Below are 18,717 nucleotides of genomic sequence, written 5' to 3'. Positions count from 1 at the left end.
CCCCGCCCCCCCGAACGGCGCATGTGCGCCAATGCACAGGAGGAGGTGCAGGGGGGCGGGGCGGTTAGCCGATCATTGCCTCCGCCGCTAATGACAAGTGGCGGAGGCAATGACAAATTAGCACTAGGGGTAGGCAAGAGAGGCTGCCTGGCGCCCCTAAATCGTTGTGCCCTAGGCAGCTGCCTCTTCTGCCTACCCCTAGTTCCGGCCCTGCTTGGTATTAAAGTTCCATAAGTTTTTGCATAAGTTATGTAAACTAAATAAGTTTAGGGGCCCAATGATATTGTTGTGGGGCCCAATAATTAGTCAGTAGTAGTTCATAAAAATGGTAAGTAATATGCATATATGTCAGTAGTTTACTTTGATCAAATTAATAAATGTCACTTTATTTAAACCTGGGATCTAAGCGACCAGTCCGCAATTTTATCCAGTAGTCCCTACTGCCATGTTGCCTATCCCGCCCTGTGACAATTTTTTAGGCATTTGTTTTATTCAGCTGCCACATTCCGCAGATTCGTGTGTCATTACAACAGCCACCAAAGTTGGCGCCTACAGAGCGCTTCTCCCCAGCTTAGTAACAGCGCTGCGCTGACAGAGCTGATCTCGCGAGATTTCATTCAGTTCCAGCCTCCCGCCTGCTCTGGCGCTGCTGCACTGTCTGTTTTTTAGTTTTTGTTTAGAAAAAAAAATTCCCTCGGCAACCAATTAGCAACAGCAACAACACACCGGAAGCGGAAGAAGTCGAATGCCATTATCACAGAAGGGTTGCAGGAAGGATCGAACCACTGGTGAATGATGTTTTGCGGTAAGAGAAATATCGCCGCTCTTGAGTCCGGTTGTGGTCTGATACTCACCCACTCTTTATCTACTTCTTGATCGCTACGTTTTGTCTGCTCGACATCTGTGAGTGTGACCTCCAGTAGAAGTGTCAGACATTTCCAGCAGGCTTTTTAGAATGGAATCACAGGAAGTTAAACAATCACTGGTTAAGCTCACTGGAAGCAGCATTCATTAAACCTTTTCACTTTCCTCAGGTTTTTACTTCTTAAATTCGTAGATTTGGGGACTGCTTATGTCATTCATATTGGTGCAATGCATTGTGCTCATAGTAGCAGTACTGCTTACAACTGAAAATAATCTATAATCTATAATAATCTAAAATCTCACTATTTAAGTTATGCAGAACAACATGTTGTGGGAAATATGTAACTGGAAGGCTAAAGGCTACAAAATAGGAACTGAGAGATACCTAATTGTAATGAGTTATTAGGCCAATGGTATTCTGAGCCATAGCAGGTAGCTACAACCTCTTCTACTGCTTGTAAATGATTTGACTGTTTAATCATATTCATTGCAGGTTTCTATTATATTTAGTGTATAATTTACCACTGTTGTAAAAATTGAAAAAAATGTAAAAAAATACAAAGTCACCAACGAGTTTTCAAGGGGGCGGGGCAGGTGAGGTAGAAACCTTAAAGGACACGTAAAGCCTACATTTGCCTACAATGTATATCAGTTGGGCACGTCTCCCCCCACCCAAATGGCATTATTTGTACTGCATATATCCCCTCCGCTTGCCAGCACCATCACCTTTTCCTAAAGCAAATAGCAGCTTTCACCTGGTGGCCATTTTTCCTCTGATAAATAATTGGATACATTTAAATCTGCAAACAGCATACACACACACAGACCCTTATTCAGCATACATTTCATCAGGAATACAGGCTCACACAGGCACAACTGTCTCTGATATATGTTCTGCTTTGTTTAAGCTGAGCTCAGGGGAGTTGGTGGGGAGAAAAAAATTGAAGCAGACCGCTAGAGCTGAGTTTCTATGGGAACAAGCAGTGCCATCTCTTCACTGGCTGCTAGACTGGGGGCGTGTTTAGTAATCTGAGCTTAGAACATGAGCATGCCCACAAGCCAACAGCCAAAGCAAATTCCCAAGGGGTGGGTGGCAAGTGGGTTACAGGAGGAGAAGGAAATCTAAGTGATTAAGGCGACACTGCAGCCTTACTATTAACCTACATTAACCAACATTTTTGTGTGTGGGGTTTACATGTCCTTTAAAATCCATGAGAGAAAGATGCCCTTTGTATTAGAAGGCCAAGAAAATGGTGGCAATTTCAGAAAAATGTAAAATCTGGGTAAATAAAATTGGGGTTGTACTGTATTTATTACAATACACAAGTTCGAGTGTGCAGGGCCGGAACTAGGGGTAGGCAGAAGAGCCACCTGCCTAGGGTGGTGGTGGGGGGGGGGGACAGGTCTGCCTACCCCTAGTCCATGCTCTTTTTTTTTTTTTTTCCCCTGCTGCTTGTTATTGCACGGCTCCCCCCCCTTGATAAAGTGTATAATTTTTACCCTGTTTGTAGGAGAATAGTATGTTTGTGATACCACAGTGGCTAGACCAATCATGGAGTAGCTTTATTTTCTATGTTTGCCCTCTCTTTGCCCATTGTTTTAATCTCCGGTATTGTTTACAAGGATACTCCAAACATAGTTATGTAGTGGCAAAATCATGATACATAGTACAATGTAGTATCAATTTTTAGAACAATTATAAGCAACACTGTCTAAAGTCGAGTGGGCGTAAATCTAGCGATTTCTTCACATTTTATGAATTTTCCCAGACTTCCTTTTTTACGTTATACCATTTGCTCTAGTTTACAAATTTCAATCATTAGTATTTTCCAGGCTTGACCCACTGGGGGGGTTGATACTTTTCCATTTTGTGTATTATGTTATTTTTTTTTGCAAGGAATTGCACTTCCTTAACAAAGGAATTAGTATTAGTCAAGTGCAATGTTAAAGGTATACTGTCATGAGAAAACGTGTTTTTTTCCAAAACACATCAGTTAATAGAGCTTCTCCAGCAGAACTGAATTCCTTTTTTAAAAAACGCAAACACATTTATTTATATTTAAATTTAAAATTTCTCATGGGGCTAGCCATATTCTTCATTTCTCAGGGTGCCACAACCATGTGACCTGTGCTCTCATAAACTTCAGTCACACTTTACTGCTGAGCTGTAAGTTGGAGTGATATCACCCCCCCCATCCCCCCAGCAGCCGATCAGGGGAACAATGGGAAGGCAGCAAGATAGCAGCTCCCAGTAGATTTCAGAATAGGACTCAATAGTAAGAAATCCAAGTCTGGCTTGGGACTCCTCCAGTTATATGGGAGTAGGAGAAACAATAGGTCTGAAAGCAGTTCTAATTTGTAGTGCTGGCTCTATCTGTGAGCTCAGACTCGGGCACAATGCACTGACATGGCTGCCTACATACCAATATTATAACAAAACCAAACAAAAATACATTTGTTGGTTCAAGAATAAAATTTTAAATGGTAGAGTGAAATATTTGCTATGCATACAGTGTAATTTAGAAATAAAAAATACACCATAAAAATCATGACAGTATTTGTTTAAGTAGACGTATTTTGGGGATTTTATTACATTTCAATTTTATCACATTATCTATTTTGTCCAGAATTGTTTACCGTTATGATTTAAGCTGTGGACATTCCCAGTGCTCATAATAAAGAAGCTTTTGTCTAATCTGATATGGATGGGTTCATTAGATGGAGTCATACTAGTGTATACTATGCTTTATTAAGGATATACGGTTGTATCATATAGCAAGAGACAATTGTAGGTGAGTCAAGTTTTTGTTGCCATTCCTCATCTAGTATCTGTGGCGTATGTACAGAGGAAGCATGTGCTGTGGCCTCGGGGTCCTGAGTCTGCTTCCTCTGTAGGGGGGGCCTGCTGGTGATCTTCAATTTCTGCTGGAGGCCTGGAAACTTTATTGGTGGGGGACTCAGGTCCCCAAAATGACATCGCTGTCAAGTATTTTATCTATTGCTGATTACTTTTCTAGTAAATTTGAGTATAATACTGAAATAAATTCCTTGGTGGATGATATGTTAAGGAGAGTAAGCAACCTGTCTTCAGAAACAATTATTCTCCTTATACAAGGGCTGAACCACCCAAACCACACCAGCTCACTACCCCAATAATGCTAATTCACCATACATGTTGACAAGCAGTTCATAGGTGCCATCTTGTGCAACTAAAGCTTCTTTACCCAGTGATTTCAGGAATTGATAATGCTCAGTTGAAGCCAGGTCTGGATCAGCTTCAATTGCACGTGCTCCGTGTCAGCAGTCACTTACAGCAGAAGATTTAACTGCATGAGATGGTGCTTGTGCACTTTGATGTACTGCTTTGCCTCTTGTCAAAGTCTATGGGGAACAGTGTATTATTGGGTGGGCCAAGTTAGTGCAGTTTAGGAAGGGGGAGAAGGAAGCTCTCCAGAAACATGTGGAGGGTTAGGGTTCTTTGCAGTACTTTTGGTCATAGGTTACTTTGATTATTATTACTTCACTGCAATGTTGCAAGCAGTTTTCTTGTGTAAGAGTTTCCATTTCTATTCATATTTCTTAGAAAATTTAGTTGCTTATAATGGCTGATTCACAGGTTATATTTTTGTAACCCAGAAAAGATAAATCTCCCTGAACACTTCAGGGGCAGCACTGTAAATTGTTGGCTGCCACTTCATTAACCATCCACCTTTCATTTGATACTTCTACCCAGCAGCTGTTGCTGAGTCTCTCGAGCCGTCTATGACAGTTGTGCTTAAGCCGACACACAAGAGAAGTGTGGCTGACACTACATTTTCTGCTTGGTCCTCGGTTCTCTGTTACTGCTCTAGCCTGCAACACAGTAACTGTTCTTTCTGCCACTTTTAGATAAAAGACTGAAAAGAATTCATGGAGGTTACTAGATTCCCTAGAGGCCCCAGCACTCTCTTTCAGAGTCAGGATATTATTCCAGGTAAGCAGCAACTGCAAACATTTGCCTAAACTGATACTAAAATACAAATTGTGATGGTGTGTAATCAAATATTGTAACATTTTCTGATTGACATTCTAGCAAGCTATACAAAACTGTATACGAAGTAATCCGCAGATTTCAGCATTTTGTTTTCTTAATACTATTTTTCTTATCAAGAAAGTCATATAACCTGCATTCTGCAATTTTATATGTAGGCACTTTAATTTCTCTGTTCTTGGAGGTCTCTTTAATTTGATCTTTTTATGAACAATGTTGTTAGTTTACAGGCTGGGATTTTTTGACAAATAATACCCTGAAATTAGATGTTTATTATTAGTTGTCTCAGTTTTATTTGTTTATTGTCATGACCAAATAAATTAGAATTTTCAAAGCAAATAAAGTGTCTAGTTTAGCCATGGCAGAGGGGTTGTGTCAAATAATGCTCTGGGCTTGGTCCACTGCATAGATGGCCAAATTGGCAATCTATTGCCAAATTGCAATCTTGCCACATGAGAAGATCTACCAGTGTATGTATCTCCATTTTATTATTTTTGCTGGATAGTGTTGGTGTTATTTGAAGATTTGACACTGATTTTTTTGTGACAGTAGAGATATACTGAAAATAAGCTGGATGTGGCCCCTGCAAGCAGCACTGTTTTTAACACCACCATGGACACCAAGAAAGCACCAAGCAGTGCAACTCGTAAAATAAGCCGCAAAGGTAAGTACATTGACTGAAGTGATACAGAGAGTCAGAGAGAGGTCTAATACATAGATATGCATAGCCCATGAATTTGTTCTGACATCACTCTATAAGCATTGCATTAGAGAATGTGGACCAAAACTGCAACTGCTTGCCTTCTTTTAGGAATAAGCTATATCATTCTGTTCATTTGCTGGCCTCACATAGACCAGGTCAGGGTTCATCCCATAAGGAGGTTGCACATTGTATTCTCACCTCTGTCATCATACAGGTAGACCTGTGAATTTCAAGGCAAGTAAAATGTCTGGTCTCCATATATTAATACCCAGTCTAATCTCTCCCACACCTCTGTATCTGAGAAGAGCTTGTTATATGTCCATCAAAACCATACCCCACCCCCTGTACTTCAGTGCCAGTCTTTCCAAACTTCCTTAATGCTTCTCTTGCCAATCAGGATTGGCTTTATAGTAGAATGCACTTTGGCCATATCCAAAGTGTTTACCTGAATTTAAACTATTGTCATATGACTGTAGAGCTTGAGCAACAGAATTAGTTCAGGGGCCAGTGAGTTTTTGTGAAGAGTCTGCATGATTTATTACAGAATAAACATATCCTAAAAAAGCATAGTGCACAGTTTCTCTTTATACAAATCAGAGTTTTAATTGTAAAAACCAGGGATGCTCCTCTAGTGTTGATTGTTGTTGGGCAGCTAAAGCAGTCAAGAAGTTTGGCTGGCCACAAGATGGATTTTAATAGAAAATCGAGTGGTGCTTTGTGTGTGCAGTCCAGTGTGAAGAAGCAACATTTCTTTTAACTGTGTGTTGCTATGATGGAGCCATGCTAAAAGTCCCTTGCAGTGCTATGTTATGTAAGCTTTGGAATATGACAACATTTACTGAGATGCCGTACTAGTTAGAATGTAAACAGATATCCTGCTTTTGCCCTGATTTCCTTATTTTGGTGTATAAGCCTAGTAAATATTTATACATATATATGTTACAAAGTAGCTGAGGTTGAAAAAATAGATGTCCATCATGTACTTTTGTCCAAGTGAAGCCTGCTTAACTTCTAGCTGACCCAAAGAAGGTGGAAAAAATTAGTTGTCTCTAGTTTAAAATCATTTTTGACCCCAAAGGCCACGTGGACCAGTCCCTGGATCAACTTTGAGTTTATTTCAGTAAACTGTTTATATTACTAGACTCCCTTTAGTTGCTAATATTATTTACCCTCTCTCCTTGCAGATGGACGATATCTGGAGGACCCTAATACACATGTTAGTAAATCTGTACGTCGAAGCAAAACTAGTAGGGAAAAGTCTTCTCGCAGTCCCTTGCGTGCCACTACGCTGGAGAGTAATATAAAGAGTACAAGTCATGTGGCATTCAGAGAGCCCTTAGCTTCATACAGGTACTGTTTATATATCTGTGTTGTACATGATTTAGATTGCAGTGCCTTGATATATGGGTTTTGTGGTCTTTCTTTCCTGTCATAACCTCATTCTTATGCACTTAGGAACATCTCTGTTCCTTTACATCATATGCTTCTCTTTACAAAGTCTTTTTTTTTTTTTATTTGCGACTGTATTTTAGGGAAGCTAGTACCTCTTCAACACCTAATGAGAGGGATATTTTACAGCCAGCATCTGGCCTTACTGCTGATGGGCAAGAGGAAAGGGACTTTGAAAGCACACGGTCATCAGCAGTGGCTGACACTAATGTTCGATATCTAAATGACCGGCCTGCAATTGATGCATTGGAGTTGAGGTTATATGGGTCCCCCAGTGAACATGGAAATTCTGCTCTGCACACTTACAGAGGAGTTAGAACATTTGAGACTCTTCAGCCAAATATGTCATTCAACTCCTCTAACAATAGACTAGAAACTTTAAAGAGGCGGCAACCAGATGCTAAACTTGAGAAGCTGAAAGAGCGGATACGACGTCAGTGGGAGCTTGCTGGAGAGAAGGACGTTAGAGAGGGATTGCATTCTTCAGTTCATTACTCTGATCCCACTGCTAATGCAAAGACTCGCAAAGTTACATCTGCACCACCACCACCTGTTTACAGAGGTGAGTGCTTCTTTTTAGCCTTTTTTAGTGGAAGGGAAGCTAAAAGCCTAAATCAATGTGGGGGGGGGGGGGGGGTCTGGTTAAAGGACAATTTGGATGAAAGGTGGCGATAAATACATTTACAGCAAACTGAAAATGTAGATTACGTTAGGCTGAGACAAGAAGGGCAAAAGGCAACCCAGCAGTCAGATGGCCCAAGCCCATATCTAGTGTTTATCTGGTATTTTATTTTCCTTTTAATTTTAAACCATTTGTTTAGGCCCTGTGCATGGATACATTTTTATTTTTTTGTCTCTTAGGTTTCAACCCACCAGACACAAAAATTTGTACTTTAGATGGTAAACTTTGCAAGGAAGAGGATGCCCTCAGTTCACAGCTGTATGGAACCCTTCAGCCTCCCTCCAGAGGTGAGGCTAAGTGTTTGAAAACAGGATCCGCTCAAACAGGGCTTAGAAGTCATTTTTTAAACTTTATTGAGAGGCAGCAACTAATGTTTGTCAAAGTTACATAGTGAGGCAAATTGAGCCCATATATACAATATATGGCGGGAAACCAAGAGGAGTGATGTGGGAATGTATATGGCATGACACACCAAACTGTAGTACCCCCATAGCACACAATGACACACCTAACATGTATGAAACATCCTGTGTGAGTGGATCCTGTTCGATATTGGTCAGTCTCTCTATGTTTGACTAGGTTTAGAAGATATAGGATATATATATATAGATATATATATATATATATATATATATATAGTTCTGCTATTAACTGATGCATTTTGGAAAAAAAATGTCTTCCCGTGACAATATTCCTTTAAGGAGAAAATGGCAGCATTCTGGCCTTGCTTAAATATCATTCTATATACAGAGGGAGTCTCTACAACTGAGAAGTCTCCGATGAAGAAGACCTCCAGACCAGTGCGGAAAGTTCAGAGATTAGTTGGTGGAGGGAGCACAGGGATCACCGAAAGTAAACCAGGTTAATGAATGCATAACTTGCTGTAATTGTGCTGTCAGTTTTAACTATTACAGTGTGTTTTGAAATTTGAGATTGTACTTTGAAGTTTGCAACTCATTTAATATCTTTAAGTTAAAGGAAGCATCATAAGTACGTCTTCATGGAGAGATGGCCAGAAGTTAGTAAAACAGCTCTTGGGCCCAACACCCAAGATTGACAAGGAACTCAAAGCTCTGTCTGATGACAAACATACCCTTAAGGCAACACCTTCATTTGATGGACCAATAAATAAGAGGCAAGGCTCCCATGAGAAAGATGCGGGCAAGAGGCCTGTGTCCAGTGAGAGGCAAATAAAGGAGATTGCAAAATCCAGGGATAAACAAATTGGCAAACAATCTTCATCCAGGGAGAAACAGACAGAAAATGAAGACTTGTCCAGTAAATCAGGTTAGTGGTTTGAGGCTTAATTTTTTTTATGTTATTTATTATTATTATTATTATTATTATATTATTATTATTATTATTATTATCACTAAAATTAGTTTGATCAAGGGGAAGATTTATCAATGGTCGAGTTTTTCTCTTGATTCGATTTATTTGCGCTAAAAATACTCAAATTCAAGTTATGGGTCAAAAACTGGCACGTCTGGTATTTATTAAGTGCAAATACCTGAAAACTCGAATGTAAAAATGCGCCATCTAAAAGCTTGTTTCTATATGAGTCAATGGGTGTTGTCCTAAGTCACTCCATATTTTATATTATTCAAGATATCGAGCTTGTAAACTCAAAAATTTGAGCTATTTTTTTTATCACACAATTTTACCACATTAATAAATGAGCATTAGTTATGCGAGTTTATGCGATTTAGAAAAACAAACTCAAATTCACACTTGAAAATTGATAAATAACCCCTGAAGTGTTGAAGCTGTTGCATTTCTACATCTTGCAATTGTATGCTGTGGAGCTTTATTTTGGAAATACTCCCTTCATCTGTGTATTTGAATATGCATATAGTGATTTTGTACCTACATGCTCTAACTATGCTTTTACCCATGTCTACTTTTTTTTTGTCATACTAGATTGTGTTGTTAGTATAGGTATGGAATGCCCATATCCAGAAAGCTATAAAGTTACAGAAAGGCTATCTGCCATAGAGTCAATTTTTTTAAATTACCGGTATTTCCTTTTTCTCTGTAATAATAAAATAGTACTTGTACTAAACTAGCATAAGTCCATGTTCTGGCAAAACAGTCTTACTGGATTTATTGAATGTAGTCCTAAGACATTGAGATACACATAAACTGAAAAACCTAGGTCTAAATAACAGATTCCATGTCTGTACGCCAGCCAAAGAAGGTTCTGCATACAGTTAGCAACATTTTGGTTTAGGGAAAACACTGCAACAGGAAAAATATACAGTTTATCTTTTAAAGATTTCTTTTAGAAAAGTACTAAGGAAAAAATGACAGCCTACTGTTTTTTTTTTTTAATAAATCTTTTTTTTTTCTTTCTATATCTAGCCAGTTCTGTGGGTTATTCTGAAGCAGTTAAGCAAATTGATAAATACAGGGACCCAGCTCCTACCACAACTTCCCAGAATGATAACATCACAAGTTCTCGTGCAACTCTGGATAACAATAATAAGTATCAAACGGAACCTGCAGAATTGAAGAAAGACTTCCTGCCCTTGGAGATCAGAGGCATTCTGGATGACTTGCAGCTCGACGGTGGTATTGAAGGGAAAAAGCAGACAAGAGGCAGAAGCCAAAGTCCTACCAAAAGAAAACCTGGAAAATCACATGCCCCCCAAGAACCCCACATCTCCTCTAAAAGGAGGCACTATGATACAGAGCAAGTACGCCAATACATTCTGCGTCAGCAGGAAGAGAGAAAAAAAAAGCAGAATGACGAGAAGGAAGCACAGAAGCTAGCCGAGGAGCAAAAGAACAAACGTTTGCAGGAGCTCTATCAGAAACAGAAAGAGGCTTTTAGCAAAGCAAAGGGATGTAATACTGGGCAGCATGTTCATGAGAGAGAATTACAGGATTCCATTTATAGCCACAAGATAGATCCCAAGATACATCAGCCTCCTGAAAATGCCCCAAGATTGATGCTAAAGCATGCCTGGCCTGATCTATCTGCACAAGAAAAGCAGGTACTTCTTCATAATTTTTTGCTGCTTGTGCACATTTCATCTGTATTTGCTGCCTGTCAGTTAGCTAATATGTGAATGTAAATCTTATCATACTCATACATTGATTTGGATTTGCACAAAAAGTTGGATTGCATGAATAATTTTAAAATTTTACATGGGGCTAGCCATATTCTTCATTTCCCAGGGTGCCACAGCCATGTGACCTGTGCTCCGATAAATTTCAGTCATATTTTACTGCTGAGCTGCAAGTTGGAGTGATATCACCTCTCTCCCAGCAGCCGATCAGCAGAACAATGGGGAAGGTAACAAGATAGCAGCTCCCAGTAGATATCAGAATAGCACTCAATAGTAAGAAATCCAAGTCTGACTTTGGACTCCTTCAGTTACATGGGAGTAGGAGAAACACTAGGTTATCTGAAAGCAGTTCTAATGTGTAGTGCTGGCTCCTTCTGAAAGCTTTGACTCAGGCACAATGCACCGAGATGGTGCCTACACATCAATATTACAACTAACAAAAAATACATTTGTTGGTTCAAGAATAAAATTTTAAATGATAGAGTAAATTATTTGCTATGTAAACAGTGGTATTTAGAAAAGTAGAAAATCATGACAGTATCCCTTTGAAAAAAAATGCTGTTAGTACCACTTTAATGTCTGTAGCAAAAATAACATTTTAAAACATTCCACTGATAATTCTTAGTCTATGCTGATTTTGGCTAGAGGAAAACCCTGACCATAAACATTTCCTTTAGGGGTGTTATTCGTTCCATATACAATGAATGTCAAATTACCATCACACACATAACACGTTCTAGTGACACTTACATACTCTTTAAAGGAACAGTAACACCAAAATATGAAACAGCTTTAAATTAATAAAAATATAATGCGCTGCTGCCCTGCACTGGTAAAACTGGTGTGTTTGCTACAGTAACACTACTATAATTTATATAATAAGCTGCTGTGTAGCCACGGGGGCAGCCATTCAAGCTGGAAAAAAGGAGAAAAGGCACAGGTTACATAGCAGATAACAGATACGTTCTGTAGAATACAATAGTGTTTTATCTGTTATCTGCTATGAGCCTGTGCCTTTTCTCCTTTGAATGGCTGCCTCCATGGCTACATAGCAGCTTATTTATATAAATTATAGTAGACTTTCTGAAGTAAACACACCACTTTTACCAGTGCAGGGCAGCAGCACATTATATTTTAGTTACTTTTATACACTTTCATTTTTTGGTGTTACTGTTCCTTTAAGACTGTCACTCACAAATATTTTTCTGGCAGTTCGCCCTTGTAGCAAACCTATATTAAGGGCTGATTTATCAAAAGTATATAGATTTTACTTTACCACCAGTGGAAAAACTTTGATTTTTACAGCAAGTTATTATTATTTTTTTGACAAGTGAAGAGATGTGAAAATATTTTTTCAAGTTTTCTGAGTTCCCTAAACTTGCATCACGTGATTGTCATGCTGTGTACAACATTTCTGACATATAGAGATGAGGGATCCTGAATCATTGTATTTTGATGCATTAAGATTAGTGTAGAATGTAACTAAATTAAGTGCTGGGTCTTTTTTATTGTAGCAGTGTCAGGTGTTAGCACAACAATTTGTCTCAATGCCGCTCATTCAGACAACAGTAACACAGCATTAACAAAACACATTAAAACAGTGCTTCGTTTGAGATTACCACACTCCTCCTTCAAAAAGAGCTGATGTGGATAAATTGGATATAAAAGCCCCAGTCGATAAAGGGATAAATCATGTGATTTAGTAATTAGTAGTTTTGTAAGTTTTGAAATATTGTGTTAGTTCTCCTTTTAAAATGAATTTGATTTAGTTCTCATTTAAACTTGCATCAAATTAATTCTGTTATTTAAATGTAAAAAAAAAAAAAGCATACTTATTGATTTTATATATATTTTATTTATACACGTTATATAAGTCTGTAGTATTGTTAGATAATCCCAGACGATGCACTGTTCTAATGTTGGCTAATATATGTAAGCTCTGCCCATGCAGCCAAGGTAGATATAGGGACATATGTGACTATATGTAACTCTGTTTAAGGGTTAAAAAAGTTTTGTTTCCCACTACAACTGAAGCCACACCCAATGCTGTTAATTACTTAATTGTAACATGTCTTACCTACCTATGGAAATGATTGGCCCCCCAAAACATTCTACTGTGAATAAACAATATTTTTAAATAATAGGAGGCCTTAAAGTGTTTGCGCTCAGTGAATGAAGCACTTTGTACACATGTAAATAAGAAAAATACCCAGCCCCACTAAATATAGTCCCTGTGAGTGTGCCAAGCAACAGTTGTTATTCCAATTGTGCCATTTACTACCTTGCTCACCATTTTTTTAGCCCAGTGTTTTATATCAGCCATCTGGGGAGTCTGACAAAGAGAACAAGGGTCAAGAGAGACCCACAAGTGCCTCTTCAGGAAGTGATCTTTCTCTCTCTGAGCCTCTGCAACCGCTTCTTAGGTGAGAAAAAGCTGTTAATCAGTAATTTTTTTATAATCATTTGAAAGTAAAACAAAAGAATGATCGGTAGGGAGAATGTTTTGCACAGCTGTTCTAAGAAGGTATGGCTGTCTAATTAAAAATTAATCTTTAAAGGAGAAGGAAAGGTAAAAACTAAGAAAGCTTTATCAGAAAGGTCTTTGTAAATACAGCCGGAAGCACTCACAAAAAAAGCTGCACGGAGTCCTCAATCAAAAGAAACTCAGGATTTCTTGTCTTTTTTATAAACATGTTCTTCAGGCATCTGACTTCCTCTCTCTGATAAAGCATTCTTTCCTGGGGCATGAGTCTGTGCAGCTCTCTCTTCTTTCCCCTCTCCTGTTCCTCCCTCCCTTAGGAATGTGTGATCTGAGCTACAACTGTTAGAGCTGCAAGCAGGATGCTACTTAAAATGGCAGCTGCTGTCTTAAACAAACAGAGTTCTAGGGTTCTTTACTCAGGTATGGTAATACTTTCTGCAGAATAAATATAGTGTTCTAGGTGGCACTAATGTGGCAAATCTATTGGTAGTAAAATGCCAAAATAACTTTCCTTCTCCTTTTAAGTTAACTTTTAGCATATTCTTAAATGGTCAGTACTTGGCAACTTTAGTTGGTCTTCATTTTTTTTCAATACTTTTTGACTCTTTCCAGCTTTCAGATGGTAGTCACTGGTAGAGCTGGGCGGTATGACCAAAAATTTATATCACGGTATTTTTCAAAATTATATCGGTATCACGGTATTTGACGGTATATAAATAAAAAATAAATAATAAATATTGGTGGCCAGGGCCCCCCCAACCAACCAACCCCCCAAACAAACCCCCCCCAACCACAACCCCCCCCCCTCAACCAACCAACCCCCCAAACACAACCCCCCCAACCACAACCCCCCAACCAGAACTTCAGCAGAACTTACCCAACTTGTGGTTCCTCCAGCTCCAGCGATGCGTCCTAGCGACGTCGCGTGCGCGCTGACGTCACGTACGCACGGGCGCAACCCGGATATAATTGGAAAAAAATAGCAGGAGGCGCGCATACCGGTATAGCGGTATGTTTAAAATTCATATCATTTTTTAAAAAAAAAACGGTATACCGGTTAAATCGGTATACCGCCCAGCACTAGTCACTGGCCCCAGCAGCCAAAAAACGATTGCTTCATGAGGCTACAATGTTACTGATATTTGTTATTACTTACCTATTTATATTCCAGTAGTTCATTCTGGTTTGCAAGGGTAATTTAACTTTAGCACCTGGATAGTTACTGAAATGCTGACCAAAGTGCTGACCAAAAATTTAAATCATTAATTTAAAAACATTGTCTCAAAAGATCTGTGCTTACATCATACTAAATGTTAATTTAAATGTGAACAACATTTTTAAGAGATGAATGCACAATAATTAAGATCATTGACTTCCCTGTTTCTATAGTTGTATTGATATATTAATGTAGATGGCAAAAAAATTATTTGTAAATGCTTGTCAAATTGTATGCAAATGCCCCTTCCTGCTAAAAAAAAAAAAAGTTACATTCAGTTATACCCCAGACTTTTAGATTTTTCTGTGAAAAGGGCCCACTGATCCTACTGTTAATGTTCACAGAGCCGTGTGGATTGTTGATAGTAATAAAGATAATTTTTGTTTGTAATAAAGAGTTCAATTTAACAACAGAAACTTCTTTTTAATAGGAGTGACCTGGTGGACACATACCATCCAATTTTAAATAGCATATCCTCAAAAGGTTCACTACCTTCAAGTCTGAATCCGACACAAGGAGGTGAATTAATTCTTTCTCGCTTCCTTACTATTCCCAAAGACTTAGAGTGTTTGCTGAGCTCTAGTAAAAGTACTGCAAATCCAGAAATCAACAAAACCTACTTGCAAAGAAAACCGCCCACTAATTTCCGGAGCAACTTGGATCGCATTGAGTCTCTAAAGGCCACAGCTGTGTCTCTGTCCTCAAGAATTGAGAGTGAGGCTAAAAAATTAGCTGGTGGTTCTCTAGCCTTTCCGCCAACTTGGAGCTCTGAAGGTGATCATATGCATGGTAATACAGCTGTTTGGAAAAAACCTGATAGCCCACCTGAGAGAGATGGTGGGGATGATATTTTTTCAGCTAGAATACAGAAGATGATTGGCACTTGTGAAAGTCACTTTTCCCAGAAGGACCTTCCTGGAGCTAACAACCTTTACAAACAACTTCCAGATGGATTTATTTCAAATGCAACAATCACAAATGGGGGACGTGAGGTCATAAATGACAGAAGGGCATCCCCAGGAAGAGATGAAAGTTCTAAGAGGCCTACTGACGATTCCAGTAAAACCAGTCCCCTGCAAAACTCTAGCACCAGTTCTATTAGCGAGGGACCATTATTGAGTGAAGGGAGCATGTCTGAGGGTGAAGGGAACCCTAGGTGTCGGTCACCAATTTTCTCAAATGAATTATTAAGAACAAAAGCATTTTGCATCATGGACCAAGGATCAAGAAGCAAATCCTTTGAGCCACTTGATGAATTTAAGAGAGAAGCAGAGAAATATGAGCCATTGGTGACATCTAGCACCAAAGGTCCCTGGGAAGAGCTTGCAAAAGGAAGCCCAAACAGTGTTATTAACATCTTTACCAAGTCATGCCAACTTTATAGCAAAGGTGAGTGCTCTCTGAATTTTTCCAATCTTTGCCCATTTATTTCCCCCTTATGGCTTTTTGAAATGAAACATATTTACTGTTTATTACTTAGAAATGGAAGGAAGATTGGAGCAAAATTCACCAGTGCTTAAACCTCAGTTTATATCATCCAGCCCCCAAAACAGTGTCTCCTATGCAGATGATTTTAGTTCATGCCAAGTCAGTCAAACTCCAAGTGGCACTCAGATGGCTCGGCAGCAGAGGTAAGATGTTTTTCTCAGTTTCTGTTTATGAATTACATAGAAAAATCATGGAAATCAGATTAATATTACATTTCATACACAGATAGGAATGCCCTGTATATTAGTATAAACCAGGCAAGCAGTGCTGCTTGAAACGGCAAACACAAAACCAAGCCAGAAAATCAAAGCACCACAAGTCATTGTTTAAGTAAAAGAAGTTACTAAAACAGAATTCTAGCCCACAGATAATCTCTCTGCAAACTTTGCTGCTCCTTTTTTGAACAGCTAACAAAGGCTACAGCTTAGGGAAGGCAGTGGGTTTGTTTATACAGAACTCATTATTGCAGTTTGAATGAATTACCTCCAGTAGGGGACGGGAATTCACAGAAAAACAAAATCACACATAATGTAATGGAAAATATTGGCCTATTTAAATAAAACGTTGGGCAGAATTCATTTTTAGCACAAGTCTTATTTTGTGCTCGATTGGTGTTTACTGCCCCTTTTACACTTCAGATATGTAGTAAGTAATATAAAATGTTTTTCTTTCTTGCCTAGAATATAATATAATTTTTGGTTGAAAATACTATTATGAATTAACATTTGTTTATAAATAAAGTGTATTTTTCACCTGGATTTGTGCCTAACATTGCCTGTTAATATGTAATTCTAGCTCAGTTTCTGTAACTTAGATTATGGATTATGAATTATTTCTAAAAGAAGCATAGATAACTCAATAACCTTTATTATACTAATTAACTAATAAAAAATAAGATTATTTTCTTTTAGGTTCCTATCATTTTTAGTTTTTAAAGTTTCAGAAAGATCATACATTCCAAATGATATCAGATATAATAAAACAATACTGCATTAGGCAAATTATTTGTAGGGTAATGCAATAGACCCCCTTTTAAGTTATTTAGGATGAAGAGACTAAGCTCTTGTTGCAAATTGAAAAGGCTTCTAGTTTGGGGCAAGTCTTAATAAACACAGGTTGTTAATGATCCAACCAGAAATTATGCTCTATTGGATCCTATGATCTGTAACAACCCAGAACATATCGCAAATATGCAAACAGTCAGACCCATGGCTAATAGTGTTTGTTGCAGAAAGCAAAATACCCTAGGGCTAAGACTTTAAATCTCAGGAAAGCAACTTATAGTTACTTAAAGTCAGTACTTGTGTGCATAGGTTAGGGTGAAAGGTTTTCTGTGTGAAACAGAAGAGAAATGGCTATCATTTAAAATTTTATATTAAATCAAACTGCAATCTGGAAGACAAAGATAGAAAATTAGGCTATGACTAACCTCAAAAAGTGTATTAATTGTGAAAAGAGGCAGCATTTAGCATCCTTGTAGTAGGATTTTGACAAAGCGTCAGATGAGTGTAAATGTAAGATTATGCACCTGAGATGGAAAAATATGCAAGCCACTTACACCCTTCATTGGAATGCATTAGGCTGGAGAAGGACCATGAAATCCTTGTAGATAATTAACTTGGCTGTAGCAAGCAATGCCACTCAACAGTTGCAAGGGCAAACAAGGTTTTGATCTGTATTAAAAAGGGGTTATTGATTTATGAGATGGTAGTTCTTCCCCTTTACATCAGGACGGGCCACTGGCTCTGTAGGTTTCCAGAAGCTGTGATCAGAGCTCATTTTAGGGGAATATCAGATTCTTTAGTACATTCCTTGAACTGAAGGTGCTCAGTAAGTAGCCTGATGTAATTTGTGCCTTTTGTTTTATACACTACTTGACTAAGTTCTAATTCAAAAATTTTTCTTTTCAACATACTCCTGATGTTTGATTAGGCATTGTTCTACGTTCTTATGTAATCAGATCCAAAAATGATATAACAATTTAGAGTAAGCTCCAGGGGCTCAGTAACAGCTAAGAGGGAATGCAGATTATATTTAAACATCATGTTGACAATTCTTTCTGGATTTGTTCACCTCAGCCTGGACACCAGTGCTTCCAGTGTCAATGAAGAACTTCCCATAGTCAGGTCTAGAAATGAGGGTTCATCATCCAGTTCCTCGAGAGCGAGATCTGCATCCTCTTCTGCATCATACTCATCTCAGGAAGGAAGCAAACTGAGTAGGTGTAAACTAAATTAAAAACAAATGACTAAGATTTTTGTCTTTCTCACTCTGTGATCTTTCTTTAATGATTGGGTCAGAGATATGACATAATGATATAATTGGAAAGGCCCTCTGTATAATGAGCTGCTCTTAATAGGCTGCATCTGGTTGAAAGTATTGGTTTGTTTATACAGAGGTCCTCTCAGTGAATTGTTTTGATTGTGCTTGTACAAGTCAGAAAATAGAATGTGACTTTTTCTGTTTGAGAATTTCCCAATAGGCAAAATATGTTGCCATATATGCAAGCCATATTAATTGAACTGATATGAAATAAGTGGTGTGTGTGCTTGCCCTCTAACTAATAATCAGGATTGTACATCAAACAGCATACAGGTTTTCCCATTCATTAGAATAATATAACATGAGAAGCCACTGGCTGCAGATTTTCCAGTTTACTAGAATAAAACAACTATAATGCATACTGCAGACTTCTGGTTTCTTTGAAACAAGGTAGCTATGAAATAATTAGT

At 38.4% G+C, this 18,717-nt stretch overlaps 1 protein-coding gene across 5 annotated transcripts in view; it reads left to right on the top strand.

Annotated features, from left to right (window-relative positions):
* Positions 1-685: 685 nt before the first annotated feature.
* Positions 686-18,717, top strand: part of cep350 (centrosomal protein 350kDa) — a 44,612-nt gene continuing 26,580 nt past the window's right edge. For 2 of the 5 annotated variants that reach the window (XM_002936964.5, XM_031900985.1), the window contains exons 1-13: positions 687-805; positions 4,753-4,837; positions 5,447-5,558; positions 6,782-6,947; positions 7,130-7,608; positions 7,908-8,015; positions 8,479-8,589; positions 8,701-9,015; positions 10,090-10,724; positions 13,101-13,222; positions 14,928-15,886; positions 15,978-16,128; positions 18,064-18,203. In XM_002936964.5, coding sequence (XP_002937010.3) covers positions 5,507-5,558; positions 6,782-6,947; positions 7,130-7,608; positions 7,908-8,015; positions 8,479-8,589; positions 8,701-9,015; positions 10,090-10,724; positions 13,101-13,222; positions 14,928-15,886; positions 15,978-16,128; positions 18,064-18,203 — 3,238 coding nt within the window. In that variant the 5' untranslated portion in view covers positions 687-805; positions 4,753-4,837; positions 5,447-5,506. The other 3 variants (XM_031900986.1, XM_012962425.3, XM_012962426.3) reach the window with 3 other exon arrangements.

Source organism: Xenopus tropicalis, chromosome 4, assembly GCF_000004195.4.
Source record: "Xenopus tropicalis strain Nigerian chromosome 4, UCB_Xtro_10.0, whole genome shotgun sequence".
Lineage (NCBI taxonomy): Eukaryota > Metazoa > Chordata > Amphibia > Anura > Pipidae > Xenopus > Xenopus tropicalis.
The sequence above is the reverse complement of the archived record's forward strand: the minus strand, read 5'-3'. Positions and strand labels throughout refer to the sequence as shown.